We start from the raw sequence: 22,514 nt of genomic DNA, 5'->3' as shown, positions 1-22,514 counted from the left end.
ACAGAGAACTACTGATGGTTAGCCTTCATTTTCTAAGTAGGAGGCAAGGTTCTCTGTTGAAGGTGAGGAGATAGCAGAAGTCTGAGGAGAAGGGAAATGTTCTAATGACCACTGGGGAGAATGGGATAGAAAGTCAGTCATGGAAGAATAAAAAGAATGCTGTACAGAAAGGAGGGCCCTGGTAAGGCTAGATAAGATAAAGCTGTAAAGAACCCAGACACCATAATTATATAACTTTCTTCAGAAATATTGAGCAGTAGTTGAGTAGAAACTCGAGGTAACTGGTAGGGGTTGTCCAGAGCTGAAGTCTGATAGAGGGTGAGGACAAAGGGGAAAGGCATGCCAGAGTATGGTCGAAGATTCTGGTTGAAGAAGCCTGCCACATGGTCAAGACTGTGAAGTTAGGGAAGGGAAGCCAAGGCAAGGGTGATAGATAGACTGGGAGAACAGGGAAGAGTGGAGGGACAGTATGTAATTGTAAGGACGAAGAAAAGGTTTAGGAGGGATAAGGCAATGGAAGGGGTTGAAGGATGGTACAGTTTAGTCCGAACGAGGGATTTCTGAGTTCTGGGGTATAGAAATGGAAGAGTTTTGGGTGACATACCAAGAATCTCACCATCCCTATGGGGTGGCTGAGAGGGAGTGAAAATGGAGATACTGGGACATTCAAGGGGAACTATCAGACCTGCAGTCTTCAAAGTGGGGTACAAACATGCAATGGGGTACTGCAAGATGACCCACTAGGAGGACATGGAAAGAAAACGTTAAAAACTTCCATTTGTACTTATTTTTATTTTAAAAAATAATAAAAGAAATTTCATTAATATTTAATATTGGCATTAAGACTGGTGCCTTCTCTGTCTATATGTCAGGTGTCACATGTAACATATGGTACATGTGCTATGCTGAGGAAGGAGAGCTCCAAAACAGAGAGAGGTTGGTGACAGTGTCCTAACTTGTTTGCTTTTAGGATATTGTGACACACTGCAGTCTGTATGTGCCCAGTTAAGAGAACTTCTGGATCATATTAACTAGTTTTAGCTAAACTAACTCTTCAAAACCTGGCAAAGAGCTTTAAAAGATTCCTGCAAAAATTCTTGAAGATAATACTAATAATGTGAGCCTACTAGAACTAGAATATGACAGAGCTGATGCTTCTGTTCCCAAGATCTAATAGGCAGAGTTCTAATGGCTTCAACTGAATTCAATGTCTTTCTTAAGTATGTATCGGGCACAATGCTAGGTGCTGGGGATCCCAGAACAAAACTCAAACAATTTTGCCTTTCAAGGGTATAGGAGGCAAGGGAAGGGAAGAGGAGAAGGAACATCATATACAAGCAAAAACAATAAATATACAAAGCAATTTGATGTACAGAGCTGAAAACAACTGGTAGGATCGGGATCACTTGAGGTGAACAGAGACAGAATTAGAACTCAAGTTCTCTGACTCCAAAGCAATGCCCTTCCCACTGTGCCATACTTTTTGGCATTTATCCATCCATTTCCTCTCTTCACCCTGGAACTTCTACCGGTCCCTTAAAGCCCAACTCAAATACCTCCTCATCCATGAAATGCTTCACTATGATTCCATCTCCCTGTCCCCCATCTTCCCCTTTGAACCTCACATATCACTGTGCTTCATCCTTTTCTAAAAACTTATGGTATTCTTATTTAGTGCAGTATTGGAAGAGAGATCCAGACTTCAAGTTGGGAAGACCTAGGGTCAAGCTCTGCTGTTGAACTCTAATGAAATCATAGGTCAAGGGGGAAGTGAGAGAAACTCCTTGTCAATAATATGTCTTATCCTACTTGACTATAACAACCATGAGTCATGCTTAGACTTTCTTTTTCTATAGTGAAATACTGAGCACAGGAGATGTTCAATAAACGTTTTAATTGAAACAATTCGTATAACATGATTACACATGAAACATTGCACTTGGCATTAAAATCTGCAATTAGTAAGGTGCCATGACAGCGGAAAAAAAAAAACCCTCCCACTCATCATTCTTCATTTGCAGAGACATAGACACAATTAGACATTCTATCAGGTAAAGGATTTTTTTTCATGTTTTATAGCAAAAACATGAATAAAACTGGGCAGAGAAGTATGATCCAGTCCTCTTTTCCCTAGGCTGTGAAATATAATGGTGATATATGTCAAGTCCCTCTTGGTACAACTAAATATCTAGTTCTCTTACCTGCTGTACAATAGATTTGAGTCCACTAATAATTCTCACTAAGTAGGTACAATTTCTACAGCACTTTTAGGTTTACAAAGTAAGTCAGAGTAAAAAGCTCTCAGTATGTTAGGGCTGGAATGGACCTTATATTACCTAGTCTAATCTGATCATTTTATAGAGTGGGAAACCAAGCATTGACTTTCATCTCAACGACTCTAAAAAAAAAACCACTCTAAAAGTAACATTCTTAATAAGAAGTAGTCACTGAGGCTATGACCTTCACAACAATCCTGTAAGGTAGGAGCAATTATTATCCCAATTTCACAGATAAAGAAACTGAGGCACACAGAGGTTAAGTGACTTTCCCAGAATCACACAGCTAGTAAGAATCTGAGGCCAGATCTGAACTGAGATCTTCCTGACTCCAGGTCCAGCACTGTCTCTACTCTTTTTTTTTTTTTTGGTTGCTAACTATATTTTGTCTCTACTCTTAGTTTCAGTTTTCTTATCTAAAAAATGGAGATATTATCACTCATTATTTCTCCCTTGAGAGTTGTGAGGATCAAATGAGATAACAGATATAAGGTACTTTTTTGAAAAAAAATAATAAAGTAGCTCATATGAAATATGACTTATCATAAACAACACTACTCACAGAAGTTCAGGCCACTGAGGCCTCTGAGTGGGACTCTAAAGCATAACCAGTACATTACATGTGAAGGGTACACAAGTCTCCTTTCTTGGGGCAGGTTTACGTCACCTTACGCATTCTCACCATGTGGAGTCTATGCATCACCATAAGTTGCTTTTCTCTCCAGTTTGCTATGTTGTTCGATGTTACTTCTGCAACCCACCCACTCCCAACACCACTTACCCGTTTGTCAATGTCGTTGTGTTGGAGCTGCACAAACCGTGCACTGATTGCGGCAATATAACTCTGCTGATTGGAGAAAGCCACTCGGCCAGCGCCTTTTGGGTACTTCAGTTCTGGGTCTGTATCAATGCCAGCATAGCAGACGCCCCCATAAAGACGATCCATAATCATGGCCAATTCAACTGCAAGAAAAGAAGCGGGAATGTATAACAAATATTTTAAAGGCTTATTTGCCTGGGGGTGGGGGAAGGGGAGGAATATAGGAGTCACATGACAAAAGTGATGGCAAATTAAGAACAGAATGAAAAAATATCCAAGGCAGTCTTCTGATAAACAGGAAGCAATAGGAGCACCATCTTTTGGGATTTTTACAAATGAAACTAACTAAAACACTGGATTTACCAAAGGGAGCATATTAGCCCAAATACCAAATTATGGCCCAGCAGCATGTCTCCATCTCTAATTTCTAACTGCTTAGTCTACGTAATAACTCTACACAAACACAATAGTTCAAAATCTCTAGCCACATCTAAAGAATGGGATGACCCACCAGCTGATACAAAAGCAAGCCATTATTACCATTCACATACCCTCTATTCTACTGCCCTGAGAATATGCCATAGAAAGAGTTAAATACTCAAATTTAGTCACTTTCCATAGGTTTTTTATTAACTTTTGTCTTAGAATAAAATTCTATTCTAACTTGGAAATAGCCACATTCGGCTCCCACATAGGAAAGTGAGTAGCAAATAAGTGATGTAGTGATAATAAATTAAAATAGATTTACATAGAGACTGTAGATACACTGTCTGAATTGCACTATCAATAAAGGGGTACAACCTAGACTGGGGTCAAATTTCTTCTAAACATACCTATGCTCAACTTCTCTGTCTGCTCTAAAAAGCACTTATAAAAGAGGCATTTATAAATTAGTTTAATCAAAAGGACTTGCTTTCTAAATATGCTCTAAGAACAAAGTACTCTACATAGGAGGAGAAATAGAGCCTACTTACTGGTAACCTGAATTTTCTGAAGGGAAAACTACTGGGTGTTGGATCCCCATATATGGGCACTATAGGGAAGCCCTTCCTTAAGGTCTGGCCATTTCATTTAGGTCACTGACGCAGCACAAATCAGGGAACCTTAGACCTAACCCTAGAGGGCACCCAAGTAATAATTTTCCTCAATCATCTACTTCCTAAAAAGCAAAGAAATAGAAAGGATGAAGAACAAGGCCACAGTGACCTTCCAAACACTAAAAGCACTATATAAGCAGGGCGCCATTAATCCTGTGGAGAGCATTTGGAAAGGAATACGTGTGTCTGAGGACGGGCAATGTGATGAAAGTGGGGGAAGGTAATGAGTACTGCATCACTCCCTTGTTGTATCTCTAACAAAAATGAAAGGAAGAACACAATGTTCTTGGGTTTGTAGAAATAGCAAGAAAATTGTGCAGACCTGTCATAGTGGATCTTCCCTCAGAAAGCTAATAAGATAGCCTCCGTTATTTTAAAAAAAAACCAAACCCTTCTACTCCAGATTACGTGAAACAGATGATTATTTATGTATCCATTTTTACAAGAATAATGTGAAAAAAGGGAATTTTTCACAAAATGAAAATAAAGTGGGGACTGGCAACTAATTGGGTACACAGATCAAATACCACAAGAGACTGGTAGGAAAATATCACATTCAATAATCTTTCTATGGTCACAAGCATTAGACAACTGCTAGCCTGGGAACATCAGACAATAAGAGATGACTATGGTGCCAATCTGGTGGCAGGGTCCAAAAATTGATGTTCATTTAAAAAAATGCAACTAGAATCATCAAGAACTTTGTGAATATCCTAACTGATGTGGAAATATTAAAATTTGCTGCCTGTTGATTATTCATGCCACTGTTAATCCGTACCTGTGTTAATTCTACCTCCAAAATATCAATTAGCTAAAGGGTCTTCCTAGCCCTAGAATAATGAGATTGTATTACTCCAGAACACTCCTTCAGTAGTGTCTCTCACCCTTGCAGTAATATTCAAGGGTCTGGTGGTACAATTAAATATTATTCATATTTGTCAAAGAATAACTCCCTTTGGTGAAATGGATAGCAGATTCCAATAAACAGTCTCTGGGACTCAGAAACGAGTTAATAGAATACTGGAAGCTTGGCTTTGAAGAATATCTGATTATGGGGTAAGTGGAACATGTGTTCTGGGAGAGGCCAGTGGTTTAGAAAAGACTGATGACTAAGAGAATGTGAAGGAATTATATTCTGACTTTAGGAAGGAATCTAGGAGACAGTTTAAATGCCTACTTATATCTCAGAGAAAGATATAATAATCACTAAGACTTGACATTAGCTCAATTCAGGATGAAGTCACTATAATCAGAAGATCTTCTACATTATAAATTTCATTTCTCAAGTATGGGAAGGTTCAAAGAGAGCATTAGCCAGTGAGTTAATAACCACAGATGTCTTATGGGACCACAAAAAATATCTTTGGAGTGTGATAAATCTATATGAAATGCCTTGATAAATCTAGCCACTGAAAACAGATCAATTATTCCCTTGCTGTCCCTGTACTATGAAAAGCAAAAGCTGAGAGCTCTCTGATAAGAAGACCATAACTTATGAAGCTGCATTTCAAGTATTTAATTTTTGAAGAAGGAATATACACCCACATGGGCTTTTCTTGAAACATCATAAGAAATAACTCCCACCAAAGAGCTTTGGCCTGTCTTTCTGGGACAGCAAAAAACTGTGGGCACTTAAACCACTGGAAGCTATTGACTTATTTGAGAGTTTGTTGTAAAACTACTGCTTTGGTGGAAAGGTAGAAGACAAGGAGGCTAATCTCCAAAGAGAGGGATTAAGGACAGAATGAAGCTTCTTGGTCATTGTAAGTCTAATTTGTCTAAGTATCCTAGTTCCCAAAGAGCACAATCTACCTTACCTTTGAAAAAAATCACAATCACCTGAATTTGGGGGTTTGGTCCTTTACTCAGATCAGCAACTAATTTACTGAGAATTTGTTCCATAAACATGATACTAGACAAGTATATTCAATGAATTGATGAGGCTTTTGCTACTTACATACTAGACAGATATAGTTTAACTTTTCCAACCTTGCTAAAGTCACAAATTTATGAGACATGCTGATGGGAAAGGTTGCTGGCCAAGGATACAGCTTGTGTTCTACCACACAGATCAAGAGAAATGGCCAAAAGGTTGCTATTTGGTTATGTTCTAAAAGCAGAATGGACCCTTCCTGATCCTCTTCATAAAAGATACCTGCCAGTTTGAAGGAGGCCTACATTTTATTTTTGTAACCTAAGCACACTAAGGGTAAGGGACTGCCTTTAGGTCACATGGCTTAATGAATTCCTCAGAGACATAGTCATTCTTAAGGATGAGAAACACTCAAGTAAACCTTCTATTTCATGTTGGGAAAGGACCACACCTGTGTGGATGAAGAAGTAAGAGACGGAAAAGAAGATAATTTGGAAAACAAATCAAGCTTCGAATGCCCCCTGGAAGATGAGGATTCCCTAAAACTATGATTGTGATATCTCAGCCCAAACAAAGTTCTTGATGCCAATTCTGAAGATGTAGGAAACTGCCTATACTTCTAGCAGTCTTACCACCTTCAGATGAAACGGTCTCCAAATGCAACCTCCTTGCTGAAGAAGAATCTTCAAGACTTAATTCTGAAACATGAGCAAGTCTATAGACCACACTGTCAGAAGCAATCATGAGGGAGGGAGCACTCTAGGCATTAGCGTAGAAGTGGGGAATGTCCGCACTACTTCTACGCTTTTTCCCTAGACATTACCCACAGATAGTCCATTTGGTCACTGGGAGAAACTTTTAGACCAGATATCCTGAGTTTATAAGAAGCACTGATTTAATCTCACGAACTAATGTGCCATGAGTATGTATGACAAATAAAACTTAAGATACCTAGCTTTAGTATGCACATCTTGCCATCATTTTCATTTTGCCACAGACTATCCTATGACAAGAGCACCACATCAAGAACATAAGACTCATCTACAGTCTAGCTGATGACAGACTAATAGTGAGAAGCAAACGAAGTGAGCTAAAAGTATTCGGATGCCCTGAGCGTATGAGGATAAAGATCTCTTTAGCTTCAGCCAGCTAATGGCAATTCTGTTTAAGATGCTTCTTATACAGTGAATCCTCAAGTTTGGTGTGACCTGGAGAAGTAGGACATATATACTGAATAACATCATTACTTTCCAATCCCCCCATTCAGACCAAAGACTGTCATCACCATAAAAGTAATTTGCTGCTTCTTCCATCATCCTCCTTAGTCTGACACTTGCTCAGTCCTGATAAGGCCAATGAATGGATTTCTGCTAGGTTTACCAACTCTGTGCATTCTCATACTCTGAGACTCTGAAAGTAGAACTAGTCTGATCAACAGGGTTCCTGGACTCTCTACTCCTGCTTAACATACAGAAGCAGTACAGAGCATCCATTTCCTCTAGAATTCAGACTTTTTGTCTGAAAGAGGTGGGCAGGGAGAAGCCTGTCCTATGCAGTCTCTTCCCTTTGTATGCTTAGGAGACAATGTAATTGGTCTAGGAAGAACTTGTGGGACACTCAAGGAGATGCCTGGAACACTCTCTGGCTTTGCTACTAGCTAATGGAGGTAAGTCATAAACTAAGGAAGCTATTAGAGAAGGCTAAGGAAAGATATTAGATTAAGTATATATAGATTTCTACATGTCAAGTAAGACAAGGGCGATCCACATTATATCAACTGATCTAATTTTTGTCTTAATTCAACTCAGTAAACACTTATTACTATTATTTTTCATAGATATTTCCTGTATGTCCCCATACTTACATTATTGCCTATAACTGTCTAGGTCTTCGTTCAACCAAAACAACTTAAAAAAGAAAAGCCTTTCAAAGGACAAACTGGTTAGGTCAACTGTCCTAACTCACATGCTTTTTCTTAAGAAGTATTAACTGTTTTTTCTGGGTTTTTTTTTTGGTCACTTTTAGCAGTTCATTCCTACTTAAATGGACAAGACTGTACTCACAGCCCCATTAGTGTTAGGACTATGAATGACAGCCCACCTTTTAGGAATCCTTTGGTGTTGGATTACTTCTTCCCTCATACCTAAAGTCTTCGCACATATCCAGGAATGGCCAAATTGAAGCGGCTGATCTTATTTTTCTGAGTTCCTTTCTCCATGAATACTTATGTTGCTTTTATAGCATGATGGCACCCAGTTTGCTAAGCATTTAAGGGGTACCTATATTTTTGTAGGGGAATTGTGTTGAATGTGACATTACTTAATAAAGCCATGATGAAGTCCTTTAAGAAACTCAGTCCTTTCTCAAATCTCAGCCTGTTACTCCTTGGGATGAGGCTTAGTACATTCCTTAAAGAGTACTATTAGAGTCAAGTCTGCAGTTAGCAATCTTTCAGTCCTTGGGTATTAGGGTTTTCAATCTGGAATTCCAAAGTATAAGAATTAGCCTAAAATCCACAACCATAGTTGCTTTAGTTAAGCCAAATAGCCTTTTTTTAGCTGGGGGAGGAGGGGAGAGGAGAAGGCAGTGATACAAGGAGCTTGTTTGGCCCTGTTACTTAAGATTAACACCCATGTAATGCAAACACTTTTCAAACTAGAGAACTCATTAAAAAATGTAATATGAAAATCTTTACAGTTGGTACGCTGTGTAGACAGAGGTGTAAAGGACCATAAACTATATCATGTAGTTTATTAAGAAAACAAACTACATATTTTGAAGCAGTATTTTTAAAATAAACTTTTCTGGCCATAAGAGTCGCAGATTTTTGCCCCTAGAGATGTAGGGATTTGCCTTGGGTCATCAGGGAAGGAATACTAAATCTTGTCAGGATTTATAAAATGAAGGCAATGACCTAGTACTACTCCTTTTCCTCTTTCCCCCAAATCACCAAATTGGGAAGTTAAAAACTAAATGCAGTAAGAATATAGCTTGTAAAAACTGTTATACCTATGACATAAGTAAAAATATACATGATGGAATAAGACTAATTCCACAATCTTATACACTGGATTTCCCTTTAAGATAATTTCTTGGTGTCCCATCAATCAATCATCAGTTTCATTTAGGAGCCAGGTTATTTAATACTTATGCCTACAGCAAGGAAAAATGCAAAATCAGTTATTATTGTCTCTGGTGGCAATCTCTTAAAAGCCCACAAGGTGTAGACTTCCAACGAAAGATTTTCTGTGCCACCCTAATTCCCTCACCTTCCTTTCCTCTCCAGATCAGGAAGTTCAATTCTTAAGGTGAAAATGAGAAAAAGACACACCCCTGAACATTTTTGGCCATCATATCAGTAGAGTGTTTGCCACCCACAAAGCAGAAGATGAGCAAACAAGTTTAATTTGTGCCTCATAAGTTGTGTAAACAACAAGGTTGGCTTAGAAATGAGAGGGAAAGAATAGGTTGCATTTCTCTTCATCCTGTAAGACAATTTTCTTTGACTTGAACATTGCTTAGCTCAGTTTTGTTCCACTCTCATATATTTGAAATTAGATTGCTGCAGAGGATAAGAAAAAGGTTCTCTTTTGGCTTGTTGAGATTTCTGTTTTCTGTAGGAACAATCTGATCCAAGACATATTGATGTGGTATGAAATTACACACTTCCTGGTCACATGTTACGCATGTAAAGTTTATTCTTCAAACAGACTTCTGAAGCTTTTTTTCCTTTTCCCATAGAGAGTTTAAATAAGCAACTTTAAGTAGGACACAGGAAGATGGGTCTTTAAGCAGAACTATCAGAATTACAGCAGTTAAAAGTCCTGAGATCAAAGAGAAGTGAGATGGATGCTTTTGAGATGCATTTCCACAATTTGATTTATTTTACTATGCTGTGATGTTTTTTCTAAATTTTAATGCTTCCTAATCTAATTATCTGCACATAGAAATGTATATTTGTGTTTGAGTATGTAAATACAATATACATATATACATATATATTAGGGGGATATTTTTGCATTTCTTGCAACTGCAGGCATATTTCATCAATATGTTATTTTTCCTGCATAATTTTTTATGTGCAAAGGATATTGCTGTAAGTGCTTTAGAAAAAATATGTTTTAAAGAACTAAGTTGTTTAGTATAATTATTTTCCAAGAACTAATACTGATTAGAGTTATTATTTATTAAGTCTGCTTTAAGGATTTAAATTTTAAATTCATCATTTCAGCATCACTTCACTGACCCTATGTATAATTACAATTAAACACAGCAAAACAATTTCACAATTGAAAGTTTAAAAAAAAAACCCAAGGCTAAAACTAGACATCAAAACCAAAATTAAAATTCTCAGAAATAAAAGTATTTTTGTAAACTTCTCAAGTCCCAGAAACAAAAAACAAACTTAATCAGCAAGAGTTTCAAATCTGATTCCCTAAGACAGAATTTTTAGTAAGTAGAAAGGCTTACTACTGTAGACGACCAGGTGCTATAGAATATTCAACATTATTCCATAGCTTCTTACTTACATCCTCTCCCATCTAGGATAATGCAGCTGACCCATCATCTTGAGAAGCTGTGCAGACTGTAACTTCCTTAAGAAGTATGTGGCTTTATAAGGAAGCAGTAAACAGAATTCATACTTTCAAAACATCAATTCACTAAATAACTAAAGATGATTTCAGGAAATTCATTCTTGGGTAGAAATAGAAAATGGTAGATACAGGCGTCAAACTCAGAATCTTGAGGCAGGCAGGCAGCCAGGCCAACCTGGCTCACTTTAGAAAGTGGACAAACCCACAGCCTTCTTTTTAGATGCTGCATACAACGGATAGGGAAACCTGGAAAATATTTAAAACTAAATGTTTTTTAACTATTTCCACTCACCAGCTCGAAGGGGTCGTGGAACTCCCCCAACAAAGATAGTTTTTCTGGGGTCCAAAGGCTGAGAGCCATCCATTACAAAGTCACTGTCACTTAGGTTCCATGGTCGAATTTGCACCTGAAAAAAAGTTGTTTACTTGGTCCTTACTTCATTTCCAGCAACCCCAAAGAGAATAAGTTGACTCTAATGACAAACCCACTATATTTGTGATTAACCCAATTTGAATCCAGTAAAACAGAATTCACTTCACCTATATCATATCTTCTACTAAGTAGGGCTTTGAGGGTTCCATGCACAGGCACGACATCCCAATGAAACTTTCAACACCCCACAAAGTCATCTTTGGGATACTGCCTGTATTTCCTGACAGATTTTTCCAAGTAGAGGCAGCAGAACCACGGCCCCTGGTTTGCAATCAAAATCTATAGTGTTTTCCAGTCAATTTCCCATTAGCCCCTCTGATGGAGGAGAACAAATTGCTTCTGGATTATTCATGCAGCTGGCTTTGTAATTCACATACCTCTAAAAATAATGAAGCCATACGGCAGGAAGATTAATGTGTAAGACTCATTAACATTTAACAAGTTAACACACAGTCACAAACACAGATACAGAAAAACTAAGGAGATAGTGTTAAGGCCTTTCATTTCATCAGCATTTCCTAGGCTTGTCCTCTACAATTCAAAGCCTAAATCCTCCTGAATAGGACTGAATAGGGCTATATCACTTTGCCAGTGCTGACAGAAACAAGAATCTTCAGAATGGCTAATAAGCCCCCCACTAAAATCAGTTCTGTGATTTCCTCTATTTTGCTTAAATTCCTATATCTATGTGTATTGTCATCTGGTAATTTGATTAGATATTAACATATGCAAAGCATTATATAAACGCTAGCTATTATTATCTTGATCATAGATGTGCTTAGAGATCATGCAGGATGCCTAGGCATACCCTAATGTCTCAAAAACACCCACCAATCTTTATTTTTAACTTCCTTATAAGTAGTTTTGTTGTGAGTGTTAAATAAAAGTTCACTGCATTTTAATTTCTTTAGTTTTTTTTAATGAATAAAATGAATACCCTTTATGATTGAATAGTCAAATGTTTACTTTAAAAAAATTAAATTTCCTGGGTGCACACACATGAAATGTATTTGTGCACATGTCTGTTATGGCCATCTGCTTATTATAAATAGTTACAGACTATAATTTGGAAGTTATATTATAACTTCTCCACATGCATCACTCTTCTCACTGCCAGCATTTTCAGACTCTCTTCCATATGCTGGGAATGACAAAAGAAGTTTCAAAGGAGAAGCTTCATCAGACCCCAGGAGCAAAGCCTCTTCACTTCTAGGAGAATGTTTCCCATCCTCTGCTAATGGAAATTTACTGAACTGAGATCTTGATACCTTTCATCCACGTGTTTCCAAATCTTACTTGGTAATATCACTTTAGTTTAAGATTCACTAGCCCAAACAAAAGATCACAGATCTAAAATGAGAAGGGAACTCAAGGGCCCTATTAACTAAACTAATTATTTTAAATTACTTAAAATAACTTTCTTTTAAATCCCCAGCATTTCACCATTACTTTATCTCAGGCTACTAGTCATCTTAATTCACCAGAGAATTATCAAATAATATTTATTTTTTACCTAGAAAGCTTTTAAATCTACATTTTGAATGCTATCATTCTGGATGAAAATAGACTAAACATTTATTAAGCACCTAAGTATTTTGTGCATAACATTGGTGGGCACAGTGATTGGGCTACTTTTTTTTTTTAAGGATAAAAGATGGACTCTGCCCTGCAAGAGCTTACAAATCCATCTCCACATGATTCTGATGGGAATGAGAGATGGATGGGGATGAATGTTCCATTCCTTAAATGGATGTTTAATGTGAAAAATCAAGTTTGTGCACCTATTGCAGAGGTTTATATAAAATAGTAGCAATTCTCTTTGTCTGTTTGGCTTCTGTCCAGGAACACATTTGGAATAGAACATGTTTGACAAAGACAACCCAATGCCATCAACATCGTCAAAGTGAGTTACTTAGACAGAAACAGACTTGGCCAACTCCTAAAAGCTCATATACAACTTACCCTCATTTTAATTTTTCTATACTTAAAATAGATTATCCAGCAAGAGGAGTGCCTTGAAAATCTATTTCCATCTCTGAGGCAAGGCCATTGTCACTGGTCTTTCCACACAGTTATTTTGTACAGGCTGGGTATTCTAGAAGGATCCATCCAGATCCTTCACACTAAATCTCCTTGAGTCTTCTTGCTGAGTTTCAACTGTTCAAACAAGTTACTTTTGCCCATTTCTTTTAGTATTATAGTTTTATGAATTGTGTAAATCCACACATTTAACATTTCTTTAGGATGTCAAGTTTGCCTTTTATTATCAAAACCAAGCACTTATATCTTCCCGATAGTCTAAGAATTTAAGTGAGTTTAATGTTAACAATGAGGAAAAAGTTCATTTATACAGCATTTTGAGTCCTTTCCTCACAACTCTGTGCAGCAGATAAGATGTCATCACCTTTTCAGATGCAAGGAAACTAATACTCCAAAAAAATTAAATGACTTGCCCAGGGTCACACAACCAGTTAGGTAGTAGAGCACGACTTGAACCTAAGTCTTCTGGCTCCAAGATGAACATTCTTTCTCATTCTCATCTGACATCTCTTTTGTGTACACAGTCTGGTGGATCTGAGGTGTGTCTTCTCTTATACACAGTCCTTTTTGCCACATTAATCCTATTATAAGCAGCCTCAGGATTTGGCAAGAGTGTTTAAATCATCTTGGGTGATGGAGAGTTAGAAATGGAGCAAAAAGCATTTGTTTAAAAAAAATCCACAACGTGAATAGTCTTCCTCTTATAGAAAGCCTCGATCATGGAAATTGCAGCCATTTCCTGCTACTGTGGTTCCCCCCTTCACTGACTAGCACATTCTCATCCAGTGACGCCCTGAGAGAGCCACTACAACATCACTGTCACCACAAACACGGACAGATGGGAGAATACACAATGTGATTCTCACATTGTAGATCTGAAAAGCTGAGAAGACAGGAGACAAGCATCGGCTGATGGGCCCTATTCATACAGGGCACAGTTCAGGACTGCTACCAGAAAGCAGCTGGGATGAGTGCCAGAGTTCCATTATTTACGGTCTCCTCCTAGAGAAATAATGACATCACCACCTCTTCCACCACCCAGGGCAGCCGCTCAAGAGAACATTTTCAAGCTACCCAATGATGACAGTGTCAAGTTCAGTCAACTCTTGCGTCTCTAGGAGGCACAGATCCCTAGGGACAGGTAGATATTTAGCTTTTTACCTTCAAAAAAATCACTCCCCTATAAGAGTGCTCACTATTGCATAAGGCAGTTTCTCTCCTCCACTTTTATTCCCATTCTATAGGTAGTTATTTTCCAGAATAGTAGCCTTTACCACTTTGTTACACATGATCTTAGCTACATGACTACCATTTTGCCACCGTTAAATAGACTTTCCTTTTTAATACTGACATGTATATTTAGTGATGATAATTTACATTTCTGATATCTGTTGCCACAACGACCGTCCTATACTGTGCTTTTCATAGTTAAAACACTCTGTGTTCATCTAGAAAAGCAACCTGATATAGCTTTGGAAACATTAATTACACCAAACCATAGCAATAACACTACCCTCCTTTATATAACACTCTAAGTTTTACAAAGCAGAAGTAAAGGATAGTTGGGGTCAAGTGTTGGAGAAGTTACACATAAGAAGAGGGACTCCTGGACGCCTGTAGTATAGATTTTCCTGGATCTATGGTTTCAGCATCAATATGGTTCTATACAGATGCTCCCTCTACTAAGAGAGATCATGATGTTTCTCTGCTGCCTTCTCATCTTGTGCTGTTTTTAGCCATGACTCTCTATAAAATTTCCAGATCCACTTAGCTTCTTGGAGACATGGTTCTTTAACATTTCAATTGTACTCATGAGCCACTTGAGTTCTCTATTGTCTTCCATATTCATTCATTCATTCATTCATTCTCTCTCTCTCTCTCTCTCTCTCACACACACACAGAGGCTTACCTCCTTTTCATCCTCAATGATGTATTAAACCAGTGGTGTCAAACTCAGGTAAAAACAGATCCCTCTGGCTGCATATTGACTTAGAAAACCACAAATTAACATTATTTATGTTGTATTGAATTTTTATTTATTTTGTTAAACATTTACCAATTACATTTTACTCAGGAATTTTACAACAGCTTACCACCAGTGAGTCTGACAACTCCGCCTTATACCATCTCTGTTGTACAAATCATCACTGGTAGTATGCAGTAGTCTATATGTCCTCCATGCATTTCCCCATTGCCCTTTCTGTTACTTGTAATTTTTATATTTCTAAAGGTTCATGTCTGCTCTCATTCCCAGCCATAAGCATCCATGAGAGAATTGGGAGCAATGATCAGTTTCACATCAATGAAAGCACTATGCAATCTCCTAAATGTAACACAGACTGACATTCTCCTCTTCCTCAGTTCTGGGCCCAGTCAGCATCCATCCGCAATACTTGGTCAAGATACGTACACTGATCAACTAAATCCATTGGTTGGCTGTCCAGCTGCCTGTCATTGTCTGAGGAATAAGAGATTTTTGTCCATGCTTCTTCTATATGGAGAATTATGCCAATCACTTGCAAAATAATGAGGGTTTCCAGAACACAACTCAATGTCATTTGGACAGTCACCTACAATTAAGAGCATTTGTAGAACTTCTACTTCAATGATGAGTCCTTTTATTTGACCTCTACACAGGTCTTCTTTCATGTTCAAATAATGTGTCTACCAGTGTCATGCCTCCTTGTTTGACACTCCTCTTGAGGTTACTGATCAGTGAACAAATCCATTTTCATGGATGTATATAGACATAGTCTTGTATAATCTTGGCGTGCACATGGGAGACAATTTGTTTGAAGGCACCTTCAAGAATGCAGTTTGTCCTCAGTCAAATGCTTTTCTTCCCCCTTCATTTCCCCAACTGAAGATGAAGGACTCCTTTACTCATTCCATGTGTTAAGTGGGAAGGGCGTAAAGCCACTCCTCCCTTCTCTCCTTTTAGGCCATGTGGCCTCAAGAAACTGGCCTGAGGTTTTAGGCTTTTCCATTCTAGGTGTACAGAGTGCAGTCTCGCACCTGGAAGCCTGGGGAGCCAGGGGGATCCAAGAACCCAGGTCAAGTATTACAACCAGCCCAGCAGTAAAGCACTGGGATTGCTGTCCAGAGAGATTGGATTGAACTTGGTGGGACTAATGCTTTGAAGGAACTGAGCTAAGCTATGAACTGACTCCACCTTCCCCTCTACAGAGAACCAAGTAACATAGGAGGACCTTACGCCATTAAGGTAATGGGGAGTGGGGATATTGGTACCTTTATTCTTTCAATATCTTTAAGGTAAAATTTTCCTTTGCAAAAGTTTAAAAAATCAATTTAACAGAAGACAGAATAGGGTTCTTACATTTTCCACACCCAATCAATTACATGATCACAAAGATGAAGTTTGTCATAAAACAAACAAAAAAAAACCTATGAAAGTCTGCCTGTCCTCTCCTATTTTCTTCTTGGATAACTTCAAAGTATGGGAAGGCCAAATATTCTTATAGAAGTGAAAAAAATGAACATAGACTGGTAGTTGCTGATATCTCCTTGGTCACCCTTTTATTTTTTGACAGAAGCATCATCTATGATTTTTTTCAATCCTTTTTCATTCTTTCTCCATTGGAAATATTGAAATTTGATTTTTTTTGAGATCTGTTAAAATTATGATACCTCCAGCATGGATTTGGTCAAACCCAGCTAAACCTTATTACTTTAAATACCAATGCTATTTCTTCACAAACTATTCTGGGTTCCCCAGCTGGTTGCGTCCAAAAGTGAGCATTTCACGATCATCACCAATTAAGAATTCGTTGGAAACTTGGAGAAAATAATATGTACTTAGAAAATGCATTGTTCAAGGTAGATCTTGGAACAGTGCCAGTCCCCTGAGGGGGTTTCACACCATGAAATCTACCTTTGTATTATTTAAGTAGTTGCTTGAGTTCTGAACCAGACTTCTGTCTCATCTCACTGTCCTTCATCACTTTATTTGCAGTGTTCATAATGCCTGGTGGCCACACATCAACAAACATACTTTAGATTTTGACATTAATATCCTCCCCTCCAACAAAGTTTAAAGAATATAAATTATTACTGTCAACAAATGGCAGATAAAGCAACATGAATGGCATAAACCATTAAAGTCCCTTATTCTCAATAGGGAATCAAGGTTGGAGATCCCAGGAGTAATGATTACTTGAATACTTACTAAAGTTTTATGCCAAATATGACATTTTCTCATTTAGTTAGTATCAGTCTAAGGGAATTACAATGCAAAAGTGCATTGAAGTGCACTTTTAAGAACTAAGAGTACACATAGTAAATGTAAATGTAGATGCCTCTCATTAACCTCAAGTTTTCTGACTACACTACGTTTAGGACGTGGTACTAGAACTCCGGGGATAACACCAGACCACTGCTGCTAAAGGGAAAAATGATGCTGCCACCTGTAAATTTCAATTGGATATATTGCTTTGGCTCTCAAAGCCATACACAATGATATAAGTAATGGAGAAGCCTAAACTTTAATATGAATTAAATATGTTTCAAGCAGTAAGTTGGGACAAGAGTCGCCTCTTTGCTAACAATACAAATCTTTGAGAGGTACTAAGAATTCATAATGGCCTCCAAAGCCATTTGACAGAAAGTGTGTCATTGGAGGTATATTAGGAATGAGTAGCCCAATTTTAATAAAAGCAATTTTTAAAAAACCCATTCTTTAACCCTTCCACACTTTTATTTTTCCTCTTAAAAATTTAACCTAGGGGTTTGCATGCTCTGGAATCCCCTTTCTTCACACCTGCATTGCTTGGCTAATTCCACCTAAGGCAATATTTCTCCTATAATATACCTGGTTTAACCTCTCTTTCTTTTTTCCCCCCTTCCTTAATTCTTCCCTGGTTACCTCAGGAAAATCTCTTTCTCCCTTCATTCAATTGCTAAGAGAAATGACCCTAATCATTACTGCCAAGTCTAATAGTAGGGCAGGTGATATATTTGGAAGTGAAAAAGAAAGCTGTAAATTCTTAAGAAAAATTAGACAACCATCTGGGCCATCAACCTCTAAAACCCTTCAAAGTACTTAACAATCCCTTTCAGAATCTTTAGAATATTTCTATTTGTTCATCCTATTCTAATTAAACATCAATACCAGAATTCAAGAAAAATAAATTACATTTTAGTTTGGTTAAATTAGCAATGGCACAAAAGAATCTTTTATTTACTATTTTAATTGCATACATATAGTATTTCAGTTATGTAGGCAAAGAAGTTTTTGCTAATACATCTACCGATCATAAGCATCCCTTTCTACAAGATGCCCTTCCTAATAGCCCAACTGTTAGCACCCTCCCCGCCTTCATTGTATTTATTCTGGGTATGTTTATGTGTACCTGCATGTCTCCCTCAATAGGTTGGAAGTTCCTTGAGACCAAGGGCTGGCATTTTTTGCCTTTGTATTTTCAGGGCCTAGTGTATTTCCTGACACATCACAGGTGCTTCATAACTTTGGTGGTTGATTGATTTCTATGGGAAAATGTTTTCATGGTTTCAAGATGTCAATTTACAGATCCGCTTCAAGAACAACCCAAGGTTAAAGCCTGCCCATGTGCTTAGTTCACCATTTCAAATGTGACAGACACCTTGGAGAAAGGGAGCTGTGGGGATTCTTTGGCATAATATTCCCCCCAAAAGATGTTAAGCTGATGGTTGGTGATGCAGTTCATGGCAGCTCTATATTAAGATTCATTTAGATAATCAAGATAATTTACTGGGGCATTCTTGTCCTGCAACTAAGATGATCTCCAAGCAGTGGGAGGACTTGAAGTAGAGGGCAGGGAGAGAGGTGTGATGGTGGCTAAGATAAAACTGGTAGCCTGAATGAGTCAGCAAGACTCAGGTCTTCTGTAATATCACTGCAACAGCTGAGTCAGAGGGCTGGAGGAACTGGCCCTACCCCAGCCCTTAGCAACTCTATTTTAAGCAGCATGACCCTCTTGGAATGGGGGGTGGGGGTGGGGGGTTGGAAGGAGGTGGAGAAGATAAAGACAACCATTTTTTCAGGGTGTATCACCACACTACTTTGTATCTTTGGGAGGCACTCCACAACATTCCTCTGGAGTCCAGGAGTCTAATAATCTTGATGGATGATATACATATAGTTAGTTTAAGCTTTTCAAAGCATGTTCACACATAATTATGTCATTGGATCCCGGGCTTCCCCACACTATCCGAGAATTCCCTGCAATCCATCCATTTAAGTGGTCACCCAGCTGTCAGGGACATTTTTAGATCCTAGTAATGACCTATTATTCCCATTTGCTATTTTCAATCCAGTTTAAAAAAAAATACAAAACAACTTTCAACATTCATTCCTAGGATGAAAGATCTGTTTGTTTTTGTTTGGGGGTTTTTTCTTGGGAGGGGGGGAAGAGTAGCATTTCAGCACCCCGAAGATGGAGGGGGTGGGGGATGGAGGGAGAAGGGTTTCAGGAAAGAAGAATAGATTACAAGGGCAGCCAGTAGTGAGGGCTTGACCATTAATTAGTGCCACCAGGACACATGGCATTCAGAGGTGACACTTTAAAGACTACGGTTCCTCCCCCAGGATTCTTAAGGTCAAACCTAATATGGCCAAGGAAGACAGGGCCTACCAGAGAAGTTACAAAATTCTCTGACAAATAATCCTTCCCCTTCTCTTTTCTCTCACACCAAGCAGATTAAAACTCCAGAATAAAACCAGGAATGAGTTGATCCATTGAGGAAGCTACTCAGGCCAACAAAAGACCTCTTAGGATAACTACAAGTCGCAACAGTTCCCTTTAGCTTGTCTAGGTATGGACCTGAACCTCAAAAGCTGATAGAAGCATCCTAAAGTTACAAGTGGATCCTGCAGCCCAGAGACAATTGTGCCAGGGCTGCTGAGACCTGCGTGATGGTCTGTCATGCTCCATCCCTGCCAGTGGCGTAAGAAAAAACAGTAGGCCATGATAACACCCCTGGGATTCTGCCAGCTACTGATTAACGATTCAAATGGAGCACTCTGGATACTGTTTCATAATGTTTCCAAACCCAGAACTGGGCTTTTGCTTTAAAAAAAAAAACAACTGCACCATGAAAAGTATCCTAGATAATTTAATGGTTTATGAAAAATCATACAAATTACTTTACAATAAAGGATAATGTCTGCTGATGACCAGAAAATATCAATGCCACAAGGTAGTCCCCCAGCACTCCCTCTCTGTCTGGGGAGCATGGCTATGTTCTCCTCTACTCACTATTATCCTTGAGCTCAATGGCCCAAGAGATATTGTTCCTACAGATAAGAAGGTTCACTTTGGCTCTTTATCTACCAATAGGATTAAAGTTAAACACTGATAAGAGTGTATTTTGGGGACTGTTAGTGACATTCTGATCAGAACTGGTCAGTTCTGTTCATAATGCCAAATGTGATGAAAAGTTTTCCTGGCTTCACCCCTGATTTACTAGGCAGGAACTGCAAGCAAGTCACAAAACCTCTCTGTGTGACATATTCCATGTTTTTCAAGTGGGGACACTACTGCTTACTTTCCGTGGTTATTGCTATGAATGAAGCGCTTTACCTAAACAGGTACTATCTTTTTAAATTGTAGCCAATTTGTTAAAAGAGATGAGAAGGCATCTGCAATGATGACTTCAGCTTCTAAGTCTGGCTTAATGCTGACACAATTTATCCATTTAACCATTTCAGAAAGATTATGCAAATCAATGATTTGCATAATGTGGATTTTCATCTGGATGGGTTCCCAACATCTCTGAACCCTCAGCTCAAGGAGATCCTCTGTGACTCAGAAGTGTCTCAGTGGCCACACGCCCAGGTCCCTTCACTCTCAAGTTCTTTTCTCTGGCTCCTCTCAATAGGTCATCACATACTTTCTCAAGAGATTTAAAACTGAGGCTTGTGAGAGTGATTTGAACTGAGTATGAATGGTTGCTTCAGTTTCCACAGGTGTCTTGCCAGTGTCTTTGAATGCTGGGGCTGCAGTGTGACTTCCTGACTTCTTCCTTGATGAGAGTGAACAGCAGAGACTGAAGGAGGAGAGGCAGGAAACACCAGCTCCATGATGATATCTTCCCCAAAGAGCCGAAACAAGTGCTTTTTAATTGAGAGCCCAGTTATTTTCTAGACTACTAAGAAAGTGTGAACACAGATTATCAGCTCCTCTTAAAAAGAAGAGGATGGGATGTCTTATGGTCTAGAAAATTCAAATGGTTTTCACATGATAGTTAACCATTAGCCACTCCGAATCTGCATTCACTCTCATCATTCTCATGTTTTCTTAATGCATTAACACAATCACTTCTATACTTCTTAGATCAAGCAACTTCACCTAAGTAGCTATAAAAAGTGTCAAGGATAGTGATCTAGGAACAGAAAGTTTTCTACTTAAGCCACTGAGCTTCTGACCCAAAGCAGTTAATTCACCTGACCAAGATGGTCTAGTACATGGCACAGATGTGTTACTTCAGGACCACCTGCTAATGGATCAAGGTTTGTAAGGGTCAGTCTGACTTGCTCATTAGAATTCACCATGGACCCAATATATGCAAGATGTCAGCTCATGAGAAAACAAAGTCTTCTAGGGTCTAAGGGACAACCTGGGAATAAATGCCACACCTTCACGCCCATCATTAGCTCTCTGAATCTACTAAATGTGGCCTGAAAGAGCGGTTCCTTCTCTGGCTCACAGGCAGACAGACGTTAAGGACACCTGTAAAAGTCCCTAACTGAGTCATCCTCCCAAGGTCAGCTCAGGTGTCCTTTCCCTCCTGCAGCCTTTACATATCTAATCCCTGCTCCTGCTTATTGGACTGTTCCTCTCCTATAATTACATCATGTTACTTAGCACATACTTTGTACTTACTTGTGTACATGGTAGATTCTCCCTTCTCCCTCCACTGGAATGTAAACTCCTTGAGGGGAAGAGCTATTTCATCTGTCTTCATATCTCTCAGGAAAGGAAGCTAGGTATCTTGGTGTAATAGGTGCTTAATAAGTGTTTGTGGAATAAAGTGGAGAGAAGCCTGATTCAACAACTTTTAAGTTCAAATATTTTAAGATGGCCAGGACTCACTAAAATTATGTTGCAAAATACTCTGTCATCCAAAAAGCACTTTAATCACAGCAAACCTCTGAGGAACACAGTGCAAATATCATCCTAATTTTACAAAGGAAGACCCACCCCCCCTCGACAAGGTTCAGTGAATTAAGTCCCTGGCCCATGGTTACACAGCTAACTTGAGTAGAAGAGCTGGCACTTGAACCCAGAACTTTGATTCTATGTCCATAATTCTATATGGAATATTATAAAAGATAAGTTTTTAGAACCAAATAAGAAAATTGGCTTTTTGTTGAATTCTTGGAA

The 22,514-nt window shown here is 38.5% G+C and overlaps 1 protein-coding gene across 4 annotated transcripts in view; it reads right to left on the bottom strand.

Moving 5' to 3' along the window:
* Positions 1–22,514, bottom strand: part of CPEB3 (cytoplasmic polyadenylation element binding protein 3) — a 177,857-nt gene that overhangs the window by 21,199 nt on the left and 134,144 nt on the right. For all 4 annotated transcript variants that reach the window (XM_036737212.1, XM_036737211.1, XM_036737213.1 and 1 more), the window contains exons 8-9: positions 10,954–11,068; positions 3,058–3,239 (exon numbers count right to left, since the gene is read on the bottom strand). In XM_036737212.1, the coding sequence (XP_036593107.1) occupies positions 3,058–3,239; positions 10,954–11,068 (297 nt within the window). The remainder of the gene's footprint in view (positions 1–3,057; positions 3,240–10,953; positions 11,069–22,514) is intronic.

Source organism: Trichosurus vulpecula, chromosome 8, assembly GCF_011100635.1.
Source record: "Trichosurus vulpecula isolate mTriVul1 chromosome 8, mTriVul1.pri, whole genome shotgun sequence".
NCBI lineage: Eukaryota > Metazoa > Chordata > Mammalia > Diprotodontia > Phalangeridae > Trichosurus > Trichosurus vulpecula.
This window is presented reverse-complemented; position numbering and strand designations above follow the sequence as displayed.